The 24,249-nt window shown below is 37.1% G+C and overlaps 1 protein-coding gene across 1 annotated transcript in view; it reads right to left on the bottom strand.

The window, feature by feature from the left end:
* Positions 1-24,249, bottom strand: part of LOC122811571 (cytochrome P450 4F22) — a 363,310-nt gene that overhangs the window by 44,726 nt on the left and 294,335 nt on the right. The window contains exon 11 of the mRNA XM_044083496.1: positions 10,362-10,426. Coding sequence (XP_043939431.1) covers positions 10,362-10,426 — 65 coding nt within the window. The remainder of the gene's footprint in view (positions 1-10,361; positions 10,427-24,249) is intronic.

Genomic DNA, 24,249 nt, shown 5'->3' on the forward strand with positions numbered 1-24,249 from the left:
AACCATTCTCATTGGTGCAGGTAGCCACTATGCACAAACAATTTCAACAATGCTCCGATAGCAGCTCCCATCATATGCTATTAACCTACTGCTGCTACTAAGCCTAACATGGTTCCTGCTCTACATGGTGTAATTCATGACATACAATCCTGATCAGCACTGGTGATCCACTGTAAACATTTCTCTGAATCACTCTGCCATGTTCTTCTCCTACATCTGCCTATTCCATTGTTTGCATGTGCATGGGAGTTCCCGTTTATGTGTAAATTTACACTTATACATATGCACTACATTTTCTGGAGTTTTGAACATTGCACGGCTGTGCAAATGGTGTATTTGAATCACTAACAGCCTGCACGTGGTCACTACCTGCTCTATGTTGCATTGTGTAGTATTTATGATCAGATCCATCACTCTGTAGCTGAACGCCTGCACAACAGGTGCACATTGCCTGTTTTTTCATTCACGTTTGTCTTTATCTATCTATCTAGCTATCAGTTGTTGATCAGGTTAGTCTCACTTGGAAAATAGCTTCTTTTCAAGGGAGACCCAATGTGGTATTTTTACTATTAGGGAAATGTAGCCAGAGCTTTGAGGAACTTCCCCTACTCTTCACTGTTGTGCATGGGACTCATTTTAGGGGAGCACTTCCTGTTTCTATTCTGGGTGCAGAGGTAGCCCAGAGAAACAGGGAGGCCCATGGAGACAGAAAGAAAGAGATGATGGAGTAATGAAAGAAATGAACAAAAAAGCAAATATTGAGGCCAGAGAATGTGTGCAGGATTCTGAGGAATTGTTTCAAATGAGTCAGCAAATGATGGATATACAGTTACAACCCTCCAGTCAGGAGGGTTGCTGGATGATTTACTGAAAGAAATGGTGGTGGTGCAGAGTGAGCCAGAAAATGAAGGAGATGTCTCCTGGGCACATATAATGGAGAAAATACAAAAGATGGATGCAGAGACAATCCTCAAGAATAATGGTGAGATGGAAAAGAAAACATGTAGACAAAGTAAAAAAAAGGCAAAAGTGGAGTAGCAGAAAAGAAGGCAGAAGGAAATAAAAAAGCAGACATATGTGGTAAGGATTCAAAGTAAGAAGACAAAGAAATGGACAGGTATGAAGTGTGGGTTAATTTAATAGCTTCTCTGGGTATAAAAGCACATGAGGTAAGAGCATTTATTCTTATTAACAAAGAGATAATTTGTGGCATATTTTTTCAGTGGATCATTTTCTGGAAGATTATGAAAAAAGAAAGACTTTAACCCATGGAATCTTTATGTGATAAAAGCATTTAACAGGGAAACAAAAAAAAAGATTCATGTACAATTTCGAACAGGGGTTGAAAGAGAGACTTTTAAAGGACATTGGAAAGCTTTATGTAAAGAGGTACTGGGCATTGCATAAGTTTATGACAAAAGGGGTTTATGGACTGGTGCCGACTGGGATTGTGATACTGTGCTAAAAAAAGAAAGAAAAAAAGTATACATATACCAATTGTGATAAATGTGGAGGGGAATAGTGGTGGTGTAAAATACTGGGGACAGCCCAAAACGTGTGTGTGTGTGTGTGTGTGTGTGTGTGTGTTTGTGTTTGTGTTTGTGTGTGTGTGTGTGTGTGTGTGTGTGTGTAGAAAAGAAGGACATTTGATAAGTAACTGTAACAGAAGAAAATGTTATATTTGTGTGGAAATGGGACATTATAATATTGGACATTTATGGATGGATTGCAAAAATGAAAACAAGAGTAAGGAAAAAGAAAGAGAAGAAATGCTACAAGTACTAGGAATAAATGGAAAAATGAAATGAGAAAAACAATAATAAAAAAGATGACATTGAAGAAGTGATGAAGATGAAGAAGACAAATTGTGAGGTAGTAAAAGGAAAAAGAATTCTATTTGTAAAAGGGTAAAAGATAAAAAAAGAAAAATTAAAGGGGTAAGTACAAAAAAAAAAAGAAAGGACATGGATGAAAAAGTATATATACAACTAAAGACTGGGGCTTGGTATAATGGTTAAGGTGTATGATTTTCACCTTTGGGAGGAAACTGGTTAGGCTTAAAATGGCCTGTTAAGAAAGCTGGCTGGTAATAAGCTATTAACTTATGAAATCATGAATCTAAGGAAAAGGAAAAATAAAAATGTGAGTACTTTCTGTAAATGTGAATATTAAGAATATAATTATTAGAAAAATAGGAATTTTGGAGTGGTGTAATACATGTGATGTAGATGTAATTATATTACAAGAAACAAGATTTTTAAGAAAGAAAAAAGATTGCAAACAGAGAAACTATTGGGAGGAAAGATAATCTGGAATTTGGGAAAAGAGAGATGTTCTAGAATAACCATATTCTGAAGAAATACAGTAAATATATTAGATGTAACATTAGCAAAAAAAGGGAGAATTTACCATTGTAGATTTAAAATGGAAAGAAGTATATAGAATTATAACACTATATGCTTATACAAATTGTAAAGAAAAGGTAAGCTTATTTCATCAGATTTAAGACCATGGAGTGCTATATATAAATATTATAATAACAAGGTACTTTAATTGTGATTTTAGATGCATGTGTAAAAATAAAGGAAATGATATAAGAAAAATGTCAGAAGTTGTAAGATGTGGTAAGTTAAAACTCTGGGACAAAAATTAATGGACCTACAAAAGGGATATGTATACAACTGATATATATTATTATATTGTATCAGTAGGTTTAGTTATAGGAGAAGGGGAGGTAGTTGAAATAGGATTTCTGATCATCTTGCAATATGGCTAGAGATAAAAGAAAATAAGGAATGCATAAAAATAGGCAAAGGAATAAATGAGGAACCATGGAATAAAGAAGGAAAGCGATTATTAATACAGTTATGGAAAGATTGCATTACTATGAGAACATTTTATAAAAATTGGACTGAATCATGAATGATATTTAAGGAAAAATATAAAATGTTTTTTACAATGGAAATATGATGTAAAAAGGTAGAGAAAAATATGAAATAACAATGATGCATTAGAAGATTTAGAACATAATAATAAAACAGACTGACAAAGAAAAGAATTATAAGTAAGAAAGCAAAAAAAATAAAATAAAATAAAAAAAATTGTTATATAAGCAAATATATTTTTACAAGGGAAAGAGAAGTATCTAGTTACTTAAGCAGCTTAAAGGAAGATGGTAGTGTAATGACAGAAAAAAATGTAAAAGAAAAAATAGAAAGAACTCAGGAAAAGATTATGAATAGTGTAGCACAATATGTACAAGAAATGTTTAAAGAAAAAAGAAGGTAGTGAAAAAATAGAAAGTAAAAAAGTTAACAAGGTAGTGAAAAAAACATGGAAAGTAAAAAAAAAAAAGTTAACAGAAAAAGAGAATAAAGATGTTGGAAAGGGGGGTTTCTTTAAATGAACTCGATAAAATATTAGGACAAGGAAATATAGATTCGGCTGCAGGCCCAGATGGAACAGGGTAGGAAATATATAAAAATTTAAGATTTTGGCAAAAAAAAAAAAATTAAAGATTTTGAATGAATGGTTAGATGATTTTATGAATAGATAATTGTGTAGTAGAATACTTAAATTCATAAGGAAGATGGAAGATAGAAGACAATTAAAAAATGGTACCGGTGAGGGTTTAATAGGGATGAAAGTGTAGTATGATAGTGTCAATGTGTGTGTGTGTGTGTGTGTGTGTGTGTGTATGTATACATATATATATATATATATATATATATATATATATATATATATATATATAGGTCCCCTTTGAAACATCTAAAACCCATAATTTCATAACACTGCGACCAGAATATCTAAAACCCATAACATCAGATTTCATAACATCTAACAGATCACTTGAAAATAACACCCCCTCCACATATAAAAACAAATAATTTTGGGCGGCACAGTGGTGCAGCGGTTAACATTGTCGCCTCACAGCAAGAGGTTCTCCGGTTCAATTCTCGGCTGGGGTGCCTTCTGTGTGGAGTTTGCATGTTCTCCCTGTGTTCGCGTGGGTTTCCTCCGGGTACTCCGGTTTCCCCCCACATTCCAAAAACATGCATCTGGAGCATTTCTCCCCGGGCCTCTGCTGAAAACAGGCTCTGTGGAACCTAGTCGGACATTCCCGGTCAACAAATGTTAAATAAAAAATAAATAAAATAAAATAAATAATGACACCAAACTACCAAACACACATTTTACTACATTTCCGCACGGGGGCTTGATACAATGGGGCTAGGAAATTAACTTTTTCCCACTGTAGTGCGATCCTGGAGTTGGTATATTTAATTTATGGGGGGTGGGTGGAGAGGCGGAGAAACGTAGTAAAAAGTGTGTTTGGTAGTTTGGTGTCATTATATGTGGAGGGGATGTTATTTTCTTCTGATTTGTAGTGTTATATGTTATGAAATTCGATGTTATGGGTTTTAGATGTTTTGGGTTTTAGATGTTCTGATCTCAGTGTTATGAAATTCGATGTTATGGGTTTTAGATGTTTCAAAGTAGACCCATATATATATATATATATATATATATATATATATATATATATATATATATATATACATATATATATATATATATATATATATATGTATATATCTATATATATGTGTGTGTCTAGGTGCATATATCTATATATGTATTTATATATCTGTATATATATATATATATATATATATATATATATATATATATATATATATATATATATATATGTATATATATATATATATATATATATATATATATATATATGTGTATATATATATATATATATATATATATATATATATATATATATATGCGTATGTATATATATATATCATATATATATATATATATATCTATATATAGATATATATATATATATATATATATGTATATATATATATACACACACACACATATCTATATATATATATATATATATATATATATATATATATATATATATATATATATATATATATATATATATATATACATATACACACACACACACACACATATACCTATATCTTTGTGCACTTGTAAATATTTTGTAGATAAGAGTTATTTTGTATATAAATAAAGGACCCCTACTCATTTTGATAGGTGCCATGACAATGTTTACATCCACCTGAGCTACCATCAGCTCAAGCATATGGGACCTCAGTTTAATGTCTCATCCACTGCAGTGCCAGCGTTTGATCTACCTGGTGTGTGAATAGAACCCTCAGCCTTCTGCACAAAAAGTGAGTGTGCTACCTGTTGCTCCACTGACGAAGTCTTACTTTTTATAAATTGTAGGCTGACAACTTTTTAAGTCTGTGATTATTGCAAGTTACCTGACAGCAGTGATAGAAGTGAAGCAGGTAGCAGGCTATGTAGAAAAAACACCAAGTGCTACTGATTGTGCTAAAGCAAGATTTTTAACTGATTTTCAAGATCTTCATGTTAATACAGAACTTAGGGTCTGAACCATTGTGGTATATTATTAAACACAGAACATGCTGGTCAATCCTATTTCTAGCATGGATTCTCAGTACACTATGAGTGTCTGATTCAAAAGCATAGCAAAACAATGAAGCCTAAGGCTAATAATGCTGCAGTGGCCTACTGAATAATACCACATGTAAACACAGCAGTCTGGGGTCACTGCTAATGTAAATTAGCCTTGTGCTCTGCCTACATCCCAGCTAGAGCTGCAGAGTGATTCAAAGATAGGCTCGGCTTCACTGTTTAAGAGAAGAGCAGAGGAGCTTAAGGCACTATTTTTTTGGCATTCACCTGCTGTTGCCTAGGAACCATGGGCATGCACATGCTGTGTGTGTGTGTGTATGTGTGTGTGTGTGTGTGTGTGTGTGTGTGTGTGTGTGTGTGTGTGTGTGTGTGTGTGTGTGTATCTGTGTGTGGAGGGGGCATGACTGGGACTGTATCACTGTATGTGTCTGTCTGGCACTCACAGTGCCTGTGTTATTGTTGTGTTTATTGGTGTGTACATATGTGTGTTTATAGATGCCTGTCCAACAGCACTGGATGCGTTGATAGAGGAAACACTACTAAAGAAGCCAGTAATGAGCTGTTGGTCCATGTGGCTCTTGCATGTGTCTGAACAGCTGGTTAGCTCCATTAACTTACTAGACCACAACAGTGCAATGCTATTAGCACCATGGAACTAACTTTACCTAAGGCCTGCCATTATGCTGGTGTTGAAAAGGTTTAGGATAAGCTGTGTTAATGCAATTGCTGGTTTCTTATACAAGCTGCCGTATGCTTCTTTTATTTACTTCAGTTCAGCAGCAGAATTACTGGTTATGATTTTAAGTGGCTCATATCTGAATGGAGTTTAATATTAAGGCATTTCCTTATTTTCCAGTACTTCTTTTTTGAGCTTGCACTGCAGAACCAAGATTACCAATTGTTTCTGTTTTCACTTTACTTCCTTATTCAGCTGAACTTGTGAAAAAGTACTGGTGCTGAAGAAAAGAAATAAATACCTTAATTTAAAACAGCATCCTTTCCCATCATCTCATAGGTGTGTGTGTGTGTGTGTGTGTGTATTATGTGTAAAGGGATATGACATTTTTTTCTATTTTTGTGGGTCAGAACATTCAGCATTTGGATAAGTTGTAACACTGGAACAACAATGAACTGATAACAAAATTAATATAATTTTCAATAGTGCATAATTAAGAAGTAAATACACAAGGATGTGCACTGTATCTCCTGGGGTACTGCCTATGTCTCTTATGGACAGGGACAGTCAGTAAGATACTCAAGGCATAGGCTCAAACTCATGTCATCCTTTTGCCACTGGGGGCCATATATTGGGCAAAACCATGTTATACTGGCTAGGCTTGTAAGGGCTCTTAAGCTGTTAGCCTAGTAATCTCCTGTGATCCTATAGGATAACACCATGCTTCAGGTGTATTGTGAGATAACAGGTAAATCTGAGTAGGTTATTTACCTGGGATGTGATGTTAATTCTCTGAATTCATAAAGGCACAGTGATGTGTGGACAGCTGTGTACACATCAGTTCTTTTTAGGTATTCAACAAATACCCCTGCTCAGTGCTGCACAATCCTCCAACACAAAGATATGCAGCGTTGCGAAGGGCTGGCCCCACAACCATGCTGAATGCTAATGAGGCATTTCGGAAGGAGAGGCACATGCTAATTAGCCATGTGCTGTCTTGCCAGAACTGAACCAAGGAAGCCATCTACATGGCCAGGCAATTCAAGAAAGTGCTTGGCCATGTAGAGCAGCATGGGCATTTCCCACTATGCTGCAGTAGCAAACTTGGCCAAAAGGCCATGTTCAACTGCTGAACATAAATGTGGTGGTGAGGAACCACCAGGCACCAGGATTTACTGTAAAAGTTTGATAACAGCACCACCATCAATATAGGGATGAGGGGTGTGTGGGAAACCACCAAACATCAAGGAGAAGGTTCCAAGTGCTGTATCAGAATTAACATTACAATGTGGATGGGGGTGGGAACATACACTAGACACTACACTTTACTCCATAAAGTGCCCTGAGGCACAAACCAGCATAACTGCAATGGGGAGTACCACCTGACACACTCTAAAGTGCCATAATGGCACCAATTTAATAGAGGGATCAGAGGATGGAGGAACTATTGAACACCAGTAAAAAGTATGATAACAGTACACACTTCATCAGGGTGAATGGGGTGGGAGGGGACCATTAGACTATGTGGGATAACTCTTTAAATTGCTATAATGTATAGTGTACTGTGGATTAGGGGTGGGGATATGCTGGACACCAGGGCCTAATACATATGTGCTGTAATGGCACTAAAAATTTCACAGGAGTGGGGGAACCATGGGAGTCTAAGGATAGTTACAGGGACTGTGGTGTGTGTGTCTTCATATTTGTGTAGCTTTGTATGTAAGAGTGACTGGAGGGGGGGTGGGTTCCACTGTCCACATGAAGAGCAGGTTACTACAGTGACATTGCTGCAGTAGCTGTGATTCAGGAAATATGCAAATTTGCCCATAATGAAGTCTTACCTTACTGCAGCTAGCATGATGTTCCTCAATAGAAAATGGATGCATCATGCTGGTAGGGCCTTTCTAGCAATAACCATACGACCTACACTAATAACTTTAATGAATTCTCATGATTATGTAATATAGCACACATTGGATGAAGTGCATTATTTCTTTACCCCAAATGTCATAATTGTGAATACAATTGCTAAACCTTTTTTGCAATTTTTCATTTTATTTAATCAGGAAAACAGACACAAATATTGTATTCAGATATTTTATAGATATATATATATATATATATATATATATATATATATATATATATATAGGTTTACTATCAAAATGCCGCCATGCAATAGACAGTTATGAAGTATTCGAACACCATATGTTCGAATACTTCATAGTTCGGCAGGTTATGTGAGTGAACGTTATTGCGAATGGACTGTGCATTCGCAATTATAACATTCGCTCATGTAAGAGGATCGCGGTACAGTGCGGTTAGAAACCACATCCTTTCCGTGAGAAAGCGAGTTTTGGAGTTGGTATGGGGGTGCAGGGCGCCTTGCCCCCCTGCATAAATGTGAGTTCAGGCTAGTTAGGTAGGGAGTTAAGGGAAGGTTGGGAGTGCTGTTGATTGTCAAAAATGTTGCGAGCGACATTTTTGACAATTAACAGCTGTTTTCGACATTAGGTACATACGGAAATGTGTACGTTCGGTGAAACACTTCGCTAATACATACACATTTTATTTTAACTTTCGACTTATTGATAGTAAACTATATATATATATATATATATATATATATATATATATATATATATATATATATATATATATACACATACATACACACACACACACACACACACACACACACACACACACACATGTTTAATATGGTTTTAGTGATCATTATTATAACCACTTGTTTGATTACTCGGGCTTGCCCCGCAGATGCATGTTACCACTTGTTTCTTTGTCTGTGCAGGTCAGGAGATTTGATGTTCGACACTGTTTTAACAAGTGGTGGGCATCTACATTCTTGTCTTGTGACCTTCTGGCTGTATGAATTAGAAAACAGAATATGTGATTGTATTAGAACCATGCGGACATAACAGTACCTCTGTTAAAAATAATGTTATTTTACATATGTCTTACAAAGTCTCATAAGTAAAACAGTAAAGGGGATACATCCTTATTTTTAATTAATTTTTTGATTCCACTGCTATATGGTATGATATCACAACAGAACTGCGTGCTTTTCTCCACTGCATAATATAATGTATCTTTCTCAGTGGAAAGGTGCATCAGGATGGAAAAGGGTGCATCACCCATTTGCTTTACTTATATTACAGTTCTCCAAGTACTTATTCACCAGTGTGACTAGCCAACTCACCGCAGTGCCCAGGTGCCAAAATTCTAGCATTCTCCTGACTTTGTGGCATAGAGAATGGAGCAGGCAGTTACTATGGCTCAGACAACCCACGTTTGACTAGTGGCTCAGGGGCTTTAGCAGAGTGGTGGGTAGTGGAAAGGTTTGCCCTTTTTCTGGCTCACAAACTGCTGGAGGAAAGTAGGGATTTCTCCCCACAGTCTGAAATATCCCTGGTGATGGGAATGGTACCATTATCGGATGGCAGATTGCCATTAGCATTTCAGCACTGAAGGGGTGGTGGAGCTAATTGACGTTATGTGCAGTAATGAGCATGACCCTAATGTCACACACCTCCCCTATCCAAACCAGCACTGGTGCTGTCCCAGCCCTAGGGGTAGAACAAGGACATTAGGAAAAATGGAGCAATAGGAGCAGTCCTAGGTAGCAGCTGATGGTCAGCTGTGGGGTACGCATGGGCGGGGGGATAGATAAATAAAAAAATTAAAAGTTCTAACATTTGAAAAAAAAGTATCTTTTTAGCCTTTATATGCAACAGTAAATGTGCTTGCTACATAAAATTAATGGTGTGGAGGACGAACCATACCAGTATAAGCATAGAAGGGAATTCATGATTTTTGTTACTTATGTACCGTTTATGGCTGTGTATATATATATATATATACATATATACATATATATATATATATATATATATATATATATATATATATATATATATATATATATATATACATATATACATATATATATATATATATATATATATATATATATATATATATATATATATATAAAACCTGAAGTAATTGTTTGATTCTGGTCTTGTTCTCAAAGTTTCAGTGGGATATCCTCTGATCTTCAGCCTAAAGTATAATAGGTGTAAATGGAAAATTTGGTATGCTTTTAAAACATAACTCTCCCATTCTGCTTTTGTTTAAATAAATGAAGCAATATTCTACATACCTCAGGGTTAGGCCAGACTAGTGGATTATGGTGTGTTCCAAAGATACTAAGAAAACAGATGATCCCTGCAGAAAGAAATGCACAAACACCGAATGTATTAGTGAGCACAATTCAAGACTTCACTTCTTTTTTTTTTTTCAATAAACATCTTTATTAAATTATCACGTATGACATAGGCAATCTTATATTTATATAAACTGAAAAAAAAAAACATTGACACCACTTTAGTTGCAAACATTATACATCACAGACACCATTGAAACTACTGTAGCTGAAAACATTATACATCACTTATAATCTATTCAGTCATTGTCAGTTAAAAATTATGTGGCTCATTCAAATCCTGCCTCAAACTTCCTTCTCTGCATGTATTGCTCTCACAATTCTCATTTTTTTCTATGTAGTTTGCTCCGTCCCTTTTCTAAAGATCCCAATTCTAGTTGTTTTATAGCTGTTACTATATTCACTACTTCTAGTAAAGCTGGTCAGGACTTTGATTTCCATTTTCTAGTAATTGTTTTTTTTTTGGCAGCCAACATAATTAGACTCAGCAAGGCTTTACTATGTCTAGGCAATTCTGATTCTGTATCATACCTTAAAAAATCATCTCCCCAGTCAATCCAATTTGCTCACCCAGCATCTCTGACAGAAACAATTCAAGACTTCACTTCTATATTTATTTATTTATATGTCTTTGTTGACTGGGAAAAGTCTGACTGGGTAAAACCTATTTTCAGCAGAGGCCTAGGGAGAAAAGCTCCACATTCAAGTTGCAGATGATGCACATTTATAACTGCAGGATAAAACATCTGTACAAGAGCTTATTTACATGATTTTTAAATATTCCTTACACAAGCATAGCATTTTAGCAGTAAAACAAGAGGGAAATTAACATAAATTGGCTAATTATTGAATAGAAAAATAAAATACAATAACAGTTAATATATTTATAGCATGATAGCTGCAGGGAAAGCATCAAACTGGGGTGTTTTTGAGGTTAGCAATAATTTACAGACAGACAAGTAGTAATGTAGCTTAAAAAAGTGATGAGAGATATGAAAGGAAAAAAGTATGGAAATCAGCAGGATGATAAATGGACAGAGGAGGAACAAGAGTTAGTGGTGGGGTGTGAGTGAAGCAGGAAGAGTAACAGTTTAGGAAATTAGTGCAGTATCAGAAGGAGTGAGAAGGTACAAAAGATTGGGAAGCAAAATGTCTGTAAGAGTTGCAGAAAAGTAATCGGAGTAAAACTAGCCAGGTGAACAGGAAGAAAAGAGACGTTTATGGTATGGGTGCTCTTAACACAAAGTTTTGAAACCATTTAAGTTTTCTATCTGTTTTAACTGTGTGGAGTTTTCATTCCAGAGTTTTGACACATAATGGAAGCAGTTTTGAACATCTTACTGATATACTTAAAAGTACATTTGTATAAGTAAATTTACCATAACAGCAGATGTTCGAATGATCACTACTGCAGTAGCCTAAGGTGTATATGTTAAATACTACAGAGGATATAACAGCCAACCAGTTTCCAAAGCTTTAGGGCACCTTCCACACTCTCAAACTGTTAGTCAACTCGAGCTGAGCTGAGTTGACTAAAAGACATGTTTGGGTGCCAAGCCCATCAGAGCTTTCATGTCAACTGAAAGATGTGGAGCCCTGACAGGACATTTATGAGAACTAAAAAATCAAATGTCCACACACTGGAAAAAAAATACATGAAAAACAAGGCAGTGGAGGGAGGGGGTAGCTACTGCAGAAATGATCATTCGAACATCTACTGTTATACAGGTTGAAATCGAGGGTACCCAATTTGTCCGGCTAGTGCTATTAGCCTTGAGGGACTGGGTGGGTCGTTCATAGGTTCAAACATCCTGAGAAAGCCTTAAAATTAACCCTGGAGCAAATGTTAAGTAGGTCAATACAAGCCTAGACCAAGCTGTCATGAAAGGAGATACTGCCAGCACAGCTAGCTGGAATTTTGTGGATGATTATATGTCATTTGTGAATATCAAACTAACTTATATAAGATGCTGGTGTTACAAATGTATTAGAAATGTATGTTATATAAGATGCTTGTGTTACAAATGTATTAGAACTGTATGTCATGTGTATATCAAACTGGTTTGTACAGACGAGTGTGTTGAAAAGGGTATTTTATTAAGTCTTTGTGCCTAAAATGTAACCACAGTGTGCCCTACTGGAAGAGAACAGAAATGTGCATGCACTATTGTAACTGTTTAAATGTATATGTTAACAGAGGAAACTGGAGGTTTAACTTCAGTCCAGAAAAATAGCTGAAATTAAATTACTTTATAGGCTATGCAATAAAAGATGGTATATTTCAGTTTTCAATGCAGCTAGAGAAACAGAGTCTGGGCTAGGGTGCTTTCTGTATTGTCTTTGGAGTAAACTAATTACTATATCTGAAAGCATGAAGTAATGCAACTGTTTTAGGACTTCCAGCATCTGCCAAAGATCTGAGGTCTATGTATTTTTACAGGTAACTGCTAAATACTGCCAGCTTCAAGCAGTGGGGGTTTCACCTGGGAACTAGGATATATGACAAGAAGTGATATCATTCTGCAAGCTATCCCAGCAGAACTATTTGAGATATTAATGTGAGAAGTTTCTTGGTGAGACAGCACATTCTGTATTCTGTCTTGGACCTGACAACAACAACTAGAAGATCCATTCACCATATCTGCCTTGTTCTAATAGTAAGTTTCTAGGGAACAGTATAATTCTCTTAGCTTAAGTCAGGAATATAGTGAAGCTTAATTTAGATGTTTTTCTTTTTGTGTGAGCCTGTACTGCAATGTTATTTTAAATATTTCCTCCGGTTTTGAACTCTGATGTGACTGTGAATACATATTTAGTATTGTCTTGTTATTTTATTATTTATTATTAAATATATTTAAACCTTTTGTTGTGGCTGATCTGAGTAGAAATATTTAAGTTTTGAGAGTACTTGCCTATTTATTTGGTGACACTGTGTGGGCCACTCCTAAAAGTCTTGTCTTGGTCAAACTACCATTTGTATTAGTATTAATATTATGCAGTAAAATTGGACACCCTTTGTTAAGGGCCTTAAAGTAGCTGGTAAGGGGTTCTGGTGGCAGTGATGACTACCTTATAGTCGGGGCAGAAGGGAGTATAGCTAGCAAACCTGTGCCAGCCTTTCCCAGGTGTGAGTGTATGTGTGTGTGTGTGTGTGTGTGTGTGTGTGTGTGTTCGTAAAAGAAATCTCCAAGAGTGTGTGTGTCAGCTACTTGGGCGGGGACACAAAGCACTGGCTGGACAGAGTGTTGGAGGACTTGGCTTGGAACCTTGGCTAAGACCTCAGCTCTATAACTGTGCCAGTGGGGAGTCTTATTGGGATCTGGAGGAAGAGGGAGAAACCAGCCCCAGACTGACTGTGGTCTCTGTGTGCTCTTAAGGGAAATTCCACTTGTGCATCTGGAAATACTTGTTTATCCTCCCAGTGTACATCCCCAACGGTTGCCAGTGGCAAGGATTGAGGCTCCTTTATTACTGGTCCAGTGGTGGGGTGTCACATATTAATTGGTGGGCAGTAGTGGGATAACCACATCACATATTAATTGGTGGGCAGTGATGTGGATATTGAGCTCCTGTAGCTTGTAAACAGTGGTCACTAAAGAAGGTGTTTGCACTCTCAAGCAGCCACATGTTGAACATTCAGTTTCATATCACAATAGTTTTATTTTTTGTTATCTTAGTTAGTCAGGGAGAGCAGTCAAGATGTCAGCAGAGGATTATGGCAAGTTGACAAGGAAACAGTTGGCTGAGATGTGCCAAGTCAAAGGACTACTGCATGCAAACCTGACTAAAGTAGAAATTATTGCAGCCTTAGTCACTGCTGTATCAGAGACCAGCAACCAGGAAGACAACCAGATTGGCCTTGGAGATGTTTAACCTTCAGAAAAGACAGTTCAATTTTTCTTTAGGAGACTTAAAAATCCATCTGGAGTTAGAAACTTGAACTGGAGGCCAAAAGTTTGGAACTAGAATCAGCAGACAGACTGCGGCATTTGGAGGTCGAAGCAGAATTGGCATAGAGACTGAGATGTCTGGAAGCTGAAGGAAATGAGAGGCAGAGGCAACATGAAAAGGAGATGCAATTATTGCAGGTCAGTAAATTTATTCCACTGTTTACAGAAGGTGATAATTTTGATAGTTTTATTCATATGTTAGAAAAGGTATATAAACAATATAATGTAGAGCAAGGGCTCTGGGTACAGTTCCTGACACCTTTACTCCATGGTAAAGCTGCAACTGCTGTTTCTAAATTGTCCAATATTAATTGTTTAGACAATAACCAAATAAAGAAATGTTTATTAGATTGTTTTAAGTTAACATTTGAAGATTATAGAAAAAATTGCATGAGCATAGACGCAAGGCAGATGAAAGTGTGTGTGAATATAAAACCCAAGCATAAGGCTAAGATAGTTCCAGGACTGCAAACTAAAAGCCAACAAAGCAATGTGCACCCCCCAACGGAAAAATGACTCCATGGGCTCGCAGCCATTTCTCACACCATAGGCTTAACACCCAGACACTTGTCTCATACAAATAAAAATATTTATAAACGAAAAAAAATAAAAATAATTATTAATAATAGTATCCCTGGCCAAACTAAAACAGCCCAGAAATGGAATTACCCCGAACCACATGGTCCATCATAACCCGCCACTGCTGTTAACATAAGGATGTTCAAAACTCCATTAACATTTTAAATAGTTCATAGGCAGATCTGAAGAAGCTTATTTAACAGCGAAAATCATTGAAATGTACTGCTTCATAACAAGCAATGGATGACAACAATTTAACCATGATTTACCATTGCACACAGCTGGTAATAAAGAATCAGGACAACTCTAAAGGTATAAGGTTCTGGCTTAGTAATAATAAACCAGCACAACTTGAAAACTCTAATGGTATAAGGTTCATGCTAAGTTTTGCTTTTGCATGCTGACTATTTTATGAGGACAAATTATCCCTAATTTTGTAACATTTTTTCAATTTTAATAAAATATTAAGTTTTACTCTGAAAGCCTCAGAAGGGCGGGGTTTCCTTGTAAGACCCACCTCAGGGATTGTCAAAGCATTGTTGACGCACCCCTGGTATGTTCACCACCCAACAACACACCCTCTTTCAAAAAGTTTAAAAAGGTATAACTGGCACAACATGCATTACACAACGCTCATCTGCCTAACACCGATCCAAATGGAAGGATTGACTTAATAAGACTACTTCAAGGAAGGTAACAACAAGGTGTACTCATAGTCTTCCTTTTAATTATTGGATAATCTGAAAATTTACCTGATAACTATTTGTATTCAGTGATATTTCAGCTTTGAAGACATACTGCCAAGGTTAGCATGGTGCATGTTTTATTTTATTGGCTTGGACTAGGCTTGTATTGACCCACACAACGTTTGCCCCAGGGTTATTTTTCTGACTTTCTCAAAACATCTACTGTTATGGTAAGTTTACTTATACAACTGTTCTATGTTCTTCATATTGATCACTGCTGCAGTAGCCTAAGCTATATAGGTAGATTACCATAGCTTAGAACAAGTGGGAGATGGAAGGGTAAGAGTCCAAGAGTCCATGGAAAATGGTGTTAGCAAAGAAAGACATACACCTGGAGAAGGAATCTAGCTTGTAGTGTTTTGTAAAAGTATGTACAGAAGACCAAGTTGCTGATTTTAAAATACTTCTACAGTCCATCCTTTTCCAAAAAGCCATAGTTGCATCCAATGCCTGATAGAGTTTGCCTTGAGCCTGCCTAAAATATTTCTGTTGTGGTGTGAATAACAAAAGATAATAGCCTGGGCTGCTATTTGGAAATAGTCTGTTTTGACATAGGTTGTTCCTTCTTATTACCTTCACAAGAAATGAAAAACTGATCTGAAAAAAATAGTACCTAAGTTGTCTGTGGACATCCAAGGTATCTCAAGAGAGCAAGATGAACTGGTTCAAATGGAACAAGTATTAGCTTGTATAACACAAAATTAATATCCTAAGGAAGAGCCCCCCAGTTTTCTTGGAGGTCTCTTATGCAATACCCCTTTCAAAAACATTTTGACATGAGTATGCCTTGAAAGGGGGGAGGTCCATGGGCAGACATGCTGAAATGGCCTAAAAATGAACCTCAATAGAGGAATAATACAAGCCATAAGAAAGTAACTCACACAACTATTGTAAAACCAGGGAAATATTAGCTCTGTATGGGTGCTGATTATGTTGTGGGTACTAACTAGAATAATTTTTTAGTAGCAGGCTTTCTAGCTTCCATTAGAACCTGCTGCATGTCCTCAGGTGCCTAAAATGTATTATGACCCTATCATCCAGGCAGGTAACTGAAGTTTTTGGGGTTGGGTGTATCAAACGCCTTTGATCTTGTGTGAGTAGATCCAGTCTGAGGAAGCTTGTGGTAATTGCTGCTGATTATTTCCAGAAGAAAGCACAACCACTATTGCCTAAGCCAGAAAGAAGTCTCCACAATGATCTTGGGGTAATCCTTCTGAATCTTCAGAAGTACACTAGATATCAGTGGAAATGGTGGAAAAGCATACAGGCACATTCCTGTCCAAGGAAAAGAAAAGGCATCTGCCTACCAGGTCTTCTTACACATAGTCCTGTTGCAGAATTTTTCCAGCTGATGGTTATGTACACACTCATAACTTCTCAACACTGTAGCAGTGGCCATAGATACAGTGTCTGCACAATCATGCAAACTCTTCAAAGCATGTTTAGATATCTAAGAAGGGGGAAACTGTCTGATTTAAAAAGAGCTTTCTTCTGTAGGAAGAGTGGAAGCCAGTTCTCACAGACTGCCCACATGACAAAACATAAATGTCCACATCTATGCCTGGTAACTCAGAATTTTAAAGACTAAAGTGGAAGAAGAAAACATTTTCTTACCCAAATGGTCTAATGTTTTGCCTTTGTCACTAGGTGATGGCTTTGTGCTGAGAGTGTGTTGCCAGCATGAGACCCAGTTGAAATGGTAACTGGGTCAGATCTAATCTGAGAGAAAAGTTCATTAGCCTGAGGTACCTTCTACAGCTTATCTGCTTTCAAGGACTGATGACAGGGTTATCAGGATGAGAGCAGTCAACATTTAACCAATTCTGTAAGGCTGGCAGTAAATGAAGAAGGGCCAGGAATGACATATATCCATTTGCAACATATTATAAAATATCTCCTCAGTTTAGGGAGAATATCTATTTGTTCCCATAAATACACCTCCTTCATCTTGGCAATGGTCTGATTAAAACAATTCCTCCACAGGAGGATAAGAATTAAAATATTTCTCACAATCTACAAGAAAGAAAGCCCTATCACTGTCAAAGTCAGAATCATCAGACCCTGTTTCCTCAGGAGTAATTTTACAGGAGATGACCATCTGTCAAGCCTTCTAAAGTCCGTCTAGCCAAGGGTAGGAACTCCTCTTTTTTAACAGTAATAACATGATCAGAAGAACAAAGTCTTTTTTTTCTTAATAGGAGTTCCAGCAGAGGAGGACCAATGTGAAGGAAGGAAATGTACTCAGTCTAATGGCCTCTTGCCCCATTTACCCCCTAAAAATGAATCTCCCAAAGTGCTCCCAAGCCCTAGAGAAGATGGTTCTAACATGACTCTTTTGGACACTAGAACAACTGAAGAGGACATTATTGACTCCTGGTTCATGCTGGCCAAAAGGACTACAACACTAGAAGCCAGAGAGTTAAGTGAGTGGTTTGAAGAGCAACCAATAGCCAATGCATGTTCACCCACTATCAGCTGAGGCATAGGCTGAGTATGCAATGATGGTCCTTGCTATAACCAGGGAAGATGCACCAAAAGCAGTAAGTATAGCTAGAAAGAGTGTGTTGGTTGGAAGGTAAATTGTCACTGAGTGTTCACAAGCAGCAGACACACTCACAACACCTTCCCCAGTCCCTTAACTTAGAAAAAGTAGAAGCAGAACAGAATTTCCTTGTCAATATTCTTTAAACACTCGCACATACACTGACAGAAAACAATTTGAAAGGTAGGTTGTCATGAAGCGAGCATATGTATTATATACTGACACACAAAATCATGCCTGTCACTCTGTAAACTTTTCTGTCCCACAAAATTCAGATTTTATACAAACAATACATAATTTACCATCAAATTATCCCCAAATACATAAATAGTAGTAATTAAAATTAGCAATCCCAGACAGAAACTTCCAATATTTTGAAAACATACTGCAGTTAGTCAAGAAGTAGATACAATCTTATTTTTCCTAAAAGGGCAATAATTTTTAGTGCAGGGATACCCAATGGGGACCTATCTGCCAGCAATGAAGCTTTTAGCCAATTGCTGCTCCTTTGAAGCCCCTTCTTCTCAAGCTGTCAATAGGTACTGAAGAAAGTTTCACTCTGACTGTTGACTTCTCTCGATGGGATTATCCAATCAATAGTCAGAGTGAAGGACTGGGGGCGGGGGTGTTTGAAGCTGGCTTGTTGTTTCTTAAGGCAGGAAGGAACCCATATAGCCTAAGGGCTACTGCAGCAATGGGAATAATGAACACCAGCTATGCCTAATGCTAACGTCTGTCTACTTGATGCTAACCAAGGGGCCTAACAGATTAAGATGAAAGGAGGTGGTTCCAAACTCTGTAATTTACTATACCTTTTGGCAGATGTAGATTTCTGAGATTACACTTTGGAATCTCATAAACTCCAAAACTTTTCCAGAGAACAATAGCAGATATAATTGAGCATACAGATGGAATACTCATCATAATTGATGATATATTCTAGTCTGGGGTGCTACAAAACTGGAACATAACTTATTGCTGGTAAAGTTACTAGACAGATTCAGGTAAAAAGACTTTAAGCATTTGCATGGGTTCCCTCTGGGTGCTCCTGTTTCCCTCCCACATTCCATAGACATGTGTCTGAAGTGTTTCTCCCTGGGCCTCTGCTGAAAATAGGCTCTGTCCTAGATGACTTTTCCTGTCAACAAATGTTAAATAAATAAATACATTTCCTCAGAATCTGTGGTATCATGTTTACCTAGCACATTGCACCTTCTTATGTATAAAAATCTACAGATGTTTCTGGTAAGACATCAGTTCATGATCTGCATAGTAACTGCAAAACATTAATATAAGGAGTGATGAAACTGTAAAGCAACTTTACAGATTTATTTATTTTATTTTATATTTATTTATTTCAGTTTGATTACCGGGGAAGTCCACTGGGCCAAAATGTGCCCATTTTCAGTGGAGGCCTGGGGAGAAAAGCTCCAATAAGCAACACGATTACAAAAGGTTACATAATGCAAAGGTAAAATACATATATAAATTCATACAATCAGGTACAGCAAGTGAATAAATTGTCATTATAATGCAATTTAGACAAAGGTAGCACAGTTTGCAGGTATTTACATTCAGAGCAATACGTTTCAACTGTCTGAAAAATAAGCATCTGTGGATTACATGATATTTACAATATATACATACTTGGAGTCAAGAGAGAAAACTTGCTTAATCTGAGGATGTTAGCTTAGGTTAGATTTTAGGAGAATAGAAAAAGAGGTTATATTGCAGTGTGGAGCAAGAGTATGGAGAGCTCAAAGGGGAAATTTCTATGAATTTATGTAGGGTGAAAGCAGGAACATTTACGTTTAGTAGATAGGTATGAGAAAAGTTGGGTCTTGAAGGATTCAGAATTAAGTATAGTCCTAAGTGAAGGAGGGAGAGAGTTCCATTTTTTGCCTACAGTGAAAGAGAGAAGGAGTTGGTCTGCAGGACGTTTGGGTTTGTGGATAGAGATTAAATTTTGGTGTTCAAATCTCAGGGATCTGGTTGGGATGTAAGGGGGAAGGATGTTTGTTAAGGCTGGGCATTTATCTGGATAGAATATTAATTTGTGAGTGGTGGTTAGTTGAAGATAGTCTAGGTGGTTAGAGAGTTTGAGCCAGTTCAGAGATTGTAGGGTAAGGCAGTGGTGAGTAGAGGTTTTGGATTTAGTTGCGAATTTGGAGATTTTATTATAGCAAATTTCGAGTTTAGAGGTGTTGGAAGAAGACAGGTTAGTTAGAAGAGGGGTCCATATAGTAAAGAAGGTAGGCAGTAGGTAGTTGCCAAGGTATGCCTAGAGGAGTTGGAGAGAAAGAGGTTATTCCTGTAGAGCATACCTAGCTTTTGGTGGGTTTTCTTTATGTTTTGTTGGATGTGGATATCAAATTTAAGGTGTTCGTCTATGGTAATGCCAAGGAGTTTTGCAGAAGGGACCACTTCTATGGCAGTGTTGCTTTGGCTTAGGACTTTGAAAGCATTTTTGTTGAAAGAGAAAGCCCTGGTGGGAGGGAAGAGAAGTATTTTAGATATATTAGAGTTGAGAGAGAGATGGTTGCAGTGCATCCAGTTCTCAGTAGTGGAAAAAGCTATTTGAGTTTTAGTCAGGAGTTCAGGAAGGTTAGAGGTGGCACAGACTAAGGTAGAGTCATCAGCGGATTGGATAACTGTTGTATCAGGGATGACTGTGTGTAGGTTATTAATGAAAATGTTGAAAACATGGGTCCGAGGATGGACCCCTGGGGAACAACTGTGGGTGTTGGCAAGGAGGAGGAGCTAGAATTCTTCCACCTGACAGCTTGAAATCTGTCTGATAGGTAGCTGGAGAACCAGGATAGGGCATCAGGGGAGAGATGAAGGTTGGAGAGATGAAAGAGAAGGTGCTTGTGGAAAGCTTTAGAAAGATCTAGCAGTACTGTGGATACTAGTAATCCAGAATCACGGGATCGATTTACTGTTTCTAAGAAGGATAGTAAGGCAGTAATGGTGCTGTGGCCAGGGCGGAAGCCATGCTGGGTGGGAGTTATGAGGTGATTCCGAGCTAAAAAAAGGCATAAGTTGGTGTTGGACACATTTTTCTGGAATTTTTGATATTGGTGACAGTAGGGCAACTGGGCAGAAATTGGAGATATTGGTGTTTTTGCCTTCTTTATGAAGAGGTAGAATGAAGGCAGATCGCCAAAGTTTGGGTACATGTGACTCTTTTAAAGATCTGTTAATTAGGATGCTGATAGGGAGAGCAATACCTTCATCAGCAGATTTGAGGAAGGAGGAGGGTATGTTGTCAGGGGCATTTGAGCAAGGCTTTAGTTTGGATAGGAGTCTTTTTATTAAAGTAGTTGAAACAGGTTTGAGCTGGAAATTAAGAGGACAGTTATGAGGGTTGTTGGGAGTAGAGGAAAGTGAGTTGGATGGATTATTGTCTGGAAAAGATTTGGTTAGATTAGCTATGGATTCTGTAAAAAATGTGTTGAAGTGAGAGCTTAGTTCTGAGTCAGTTATGCTAGGGTCAGGGCAGGGATTATTCCTGGACCCTGGATGGAGTAGGGAATTAACAGATTTCCAGAATTGTTTTGGGTTCTTGTTATTGTTGGACTCAAGTTTATTATAGTAGTTTTTTTTGTCTGAGGTGATTAGTTTTTTTACTTGGTTGTGGAGTTGGGTGTACTGAAGCAAGGTAGAAGGCATCTTATTTTTCTGGTAGAGCTTCCAGGATTTGTCCCTGCAATGCATGATTTGTTTAGTTTCTTTGGATAGCCACGGAGCAGAATTAGTCTTGATTTGTTTGTTTCTTGGCGGGGCTTGGGAGTTGAGGGTTTTTAGGAAGATAGAGTTAAAATGTTCTACTGCATTGTCAAGGGGAAGAGTATTTACGATTTGCCAGTTAATATGTTTAAAAGTGTTTGAGAAATTTGAGGGGTTGAAGTTGCTGAGATTACGAGTGTGGATGTAGTGGTGTTGATGTTTAGTGGTGTTGGAAGAGCGATGTATGAAAGCTGGGAGATGGTCACTAAAGGTGTCTGGGATAGTACCAGAGAGTTATTTTGTTTGGATGGGAGACTAGGACCCAGTTGATGATGGATCCTGGGGGGTGCTGTTTGTTAGGGCGAGTGGTTGTATGAATTACTTGGGTGAAATTGTAGAGGTTAATGAAAAAGGAGGGGGAAGGTGAGTTAATTTTATTCCAATTAATATTAACATTGCCTAGAATGTAGGTTTCAAATTTTATTTCAGTTGAGGCCCATAAAATAATAATTTATGTCTAAAACTGATCATAAATAGTTAATGACAGCACATTTATGATTCTTAAGTGTGTATTTTACAGCTAGTAATTTTGTTAACACTATATTTTACTGTATCTTTCCTTTCCCTGTGAACATAATATGTCTTTCTTTTTATTGTTACATCAAGGTTGTGACACTTTTAATCTTAAGGTATCAAATCTAAGTGAACTTTTCTCAGTCAAACACTGCAAGCAAGTAAATACATATCCTAGATATAAATTGCAGTACACACCTGGGAATATCATTGCCAAGGACAGCAATGCTGCATCACTATATTGAGGAATTATTTTATTAATCATAACTGCTGAGTCACAATGACTGTGCTTGACAAAGCCTCCCCTAACTTCCTACTCCAACAGGAAATTTCTAGAAGTTCAAAGATATGTTTATCAGCGAATTGTAAAACAAGTAATGAAAAAAATCCTGCACAATCAAAGTCTTTAAAGAGTGCAAGATGACTTTGCACTGCTAGTGTGTATGAAGGTATTATTTCCAGTTCAGCTTGTTACAGAGATGCAGCCCATTATCATGAAGGTGTTATTTCCAGTTCAGCTTGTTACAGAGATACAGCCCATTATCATGAAGGTATATTTCCAGTTCAGCTTGTTACAGAGATGCAGCCCATTATCATGAATGTGTTATTTCCAGTTCAGCTTGTTACAGAGATGCAGCCCATTATTATGAAGGTATTATTTCCAGTTCAGCTTGTTACAGAGATACAGCCCATTATCATGAAGGTATATTTCCAGTTCAGCTTGTTACAGAGATGCAGCCCATTATCATGAAGGTATATTTCCAGTTCAGCTTGTTACAGAGATGCAGCCTATTATCATCTGTATGCTCAGATCAGTATTGGGGAGACACTGACTTTGTGTGTTCAAAAAACTGACACTAAACAGCAGTGACTGACTCATGCTGAAAGAATATGGTGTTTCATTTATTTGTGACTGTATAATCCATGCTTGCAAGTTACATCTGACTTTTGTAGAAACCCCATGAACAGTTGCTGCCATCCACAGAGTTAATAAGCAAGCAGATACTAGAAGTGGATTGCCAAATCTTCATACCTCTCAAACTCTTGGAGCAAGAAATCTGGACAAACACATAAATAAAAGTGGGACAAAGGCCCAGAAATGGTGACAATTTTTAAATATTACACTTACAAACTTGGAAAGTTGATAAAACAGGTTTTGCATTAGCATGAATTTTCTGAAGGATATGAAATCTGAAACTGAAATGTCTGTCATTATTTTCTAACTTCAGTCTTTAATGATTTGCCACTTATTTGCCAGAAAACCGCAATTTTATGAAAAATGGACCAAAAGTTTGAGATAAAACTCTGAACATTCTGCGAAAATCTGCACAGTTGAGAGGTATGCAAACCTTTCTCCTGCATCACATACACAAACACACACACCAAAGTATTCTTTAGAAATGAGTTTTGTAGCAACAAATGTAAAGATGTAAATTTTACCAAAACTGGAAATGAAAATATAGGGAGAGATGGAATCCCAAAAATGCAGGACACAATTTGTACTTTGCAGTAATACATTTGAACCAAACATCAGCTGCTGTGGCACTGTTTTACAAAAGGTGCCAAAAGGAACAAAACTGACAGGCTTCATAGTACCTAACAAACAGTTCTTAAGTAAAAGTTCTTATAGAAGCCAAAGCACAGCAATTAACTAAAAAGTCTTTCTTATCAGGTCTCACATTCGACAGGTGGTGACAAATTATACT

Source organism: Protopterus annectens, chromosome 9.part0 (assembly GCF_019279795.1).
Source record: "Protopterus annectens isolate FY-2018-M chromosome 9.part0, PAN1.0, whole genome shotgun sequence".
NCBI classification, from domain to species: Eukaryota; Metazoa; Chordata; order Ceratodontiformes; family Protopteridae; genus Protopterus; species Protopterus annectens.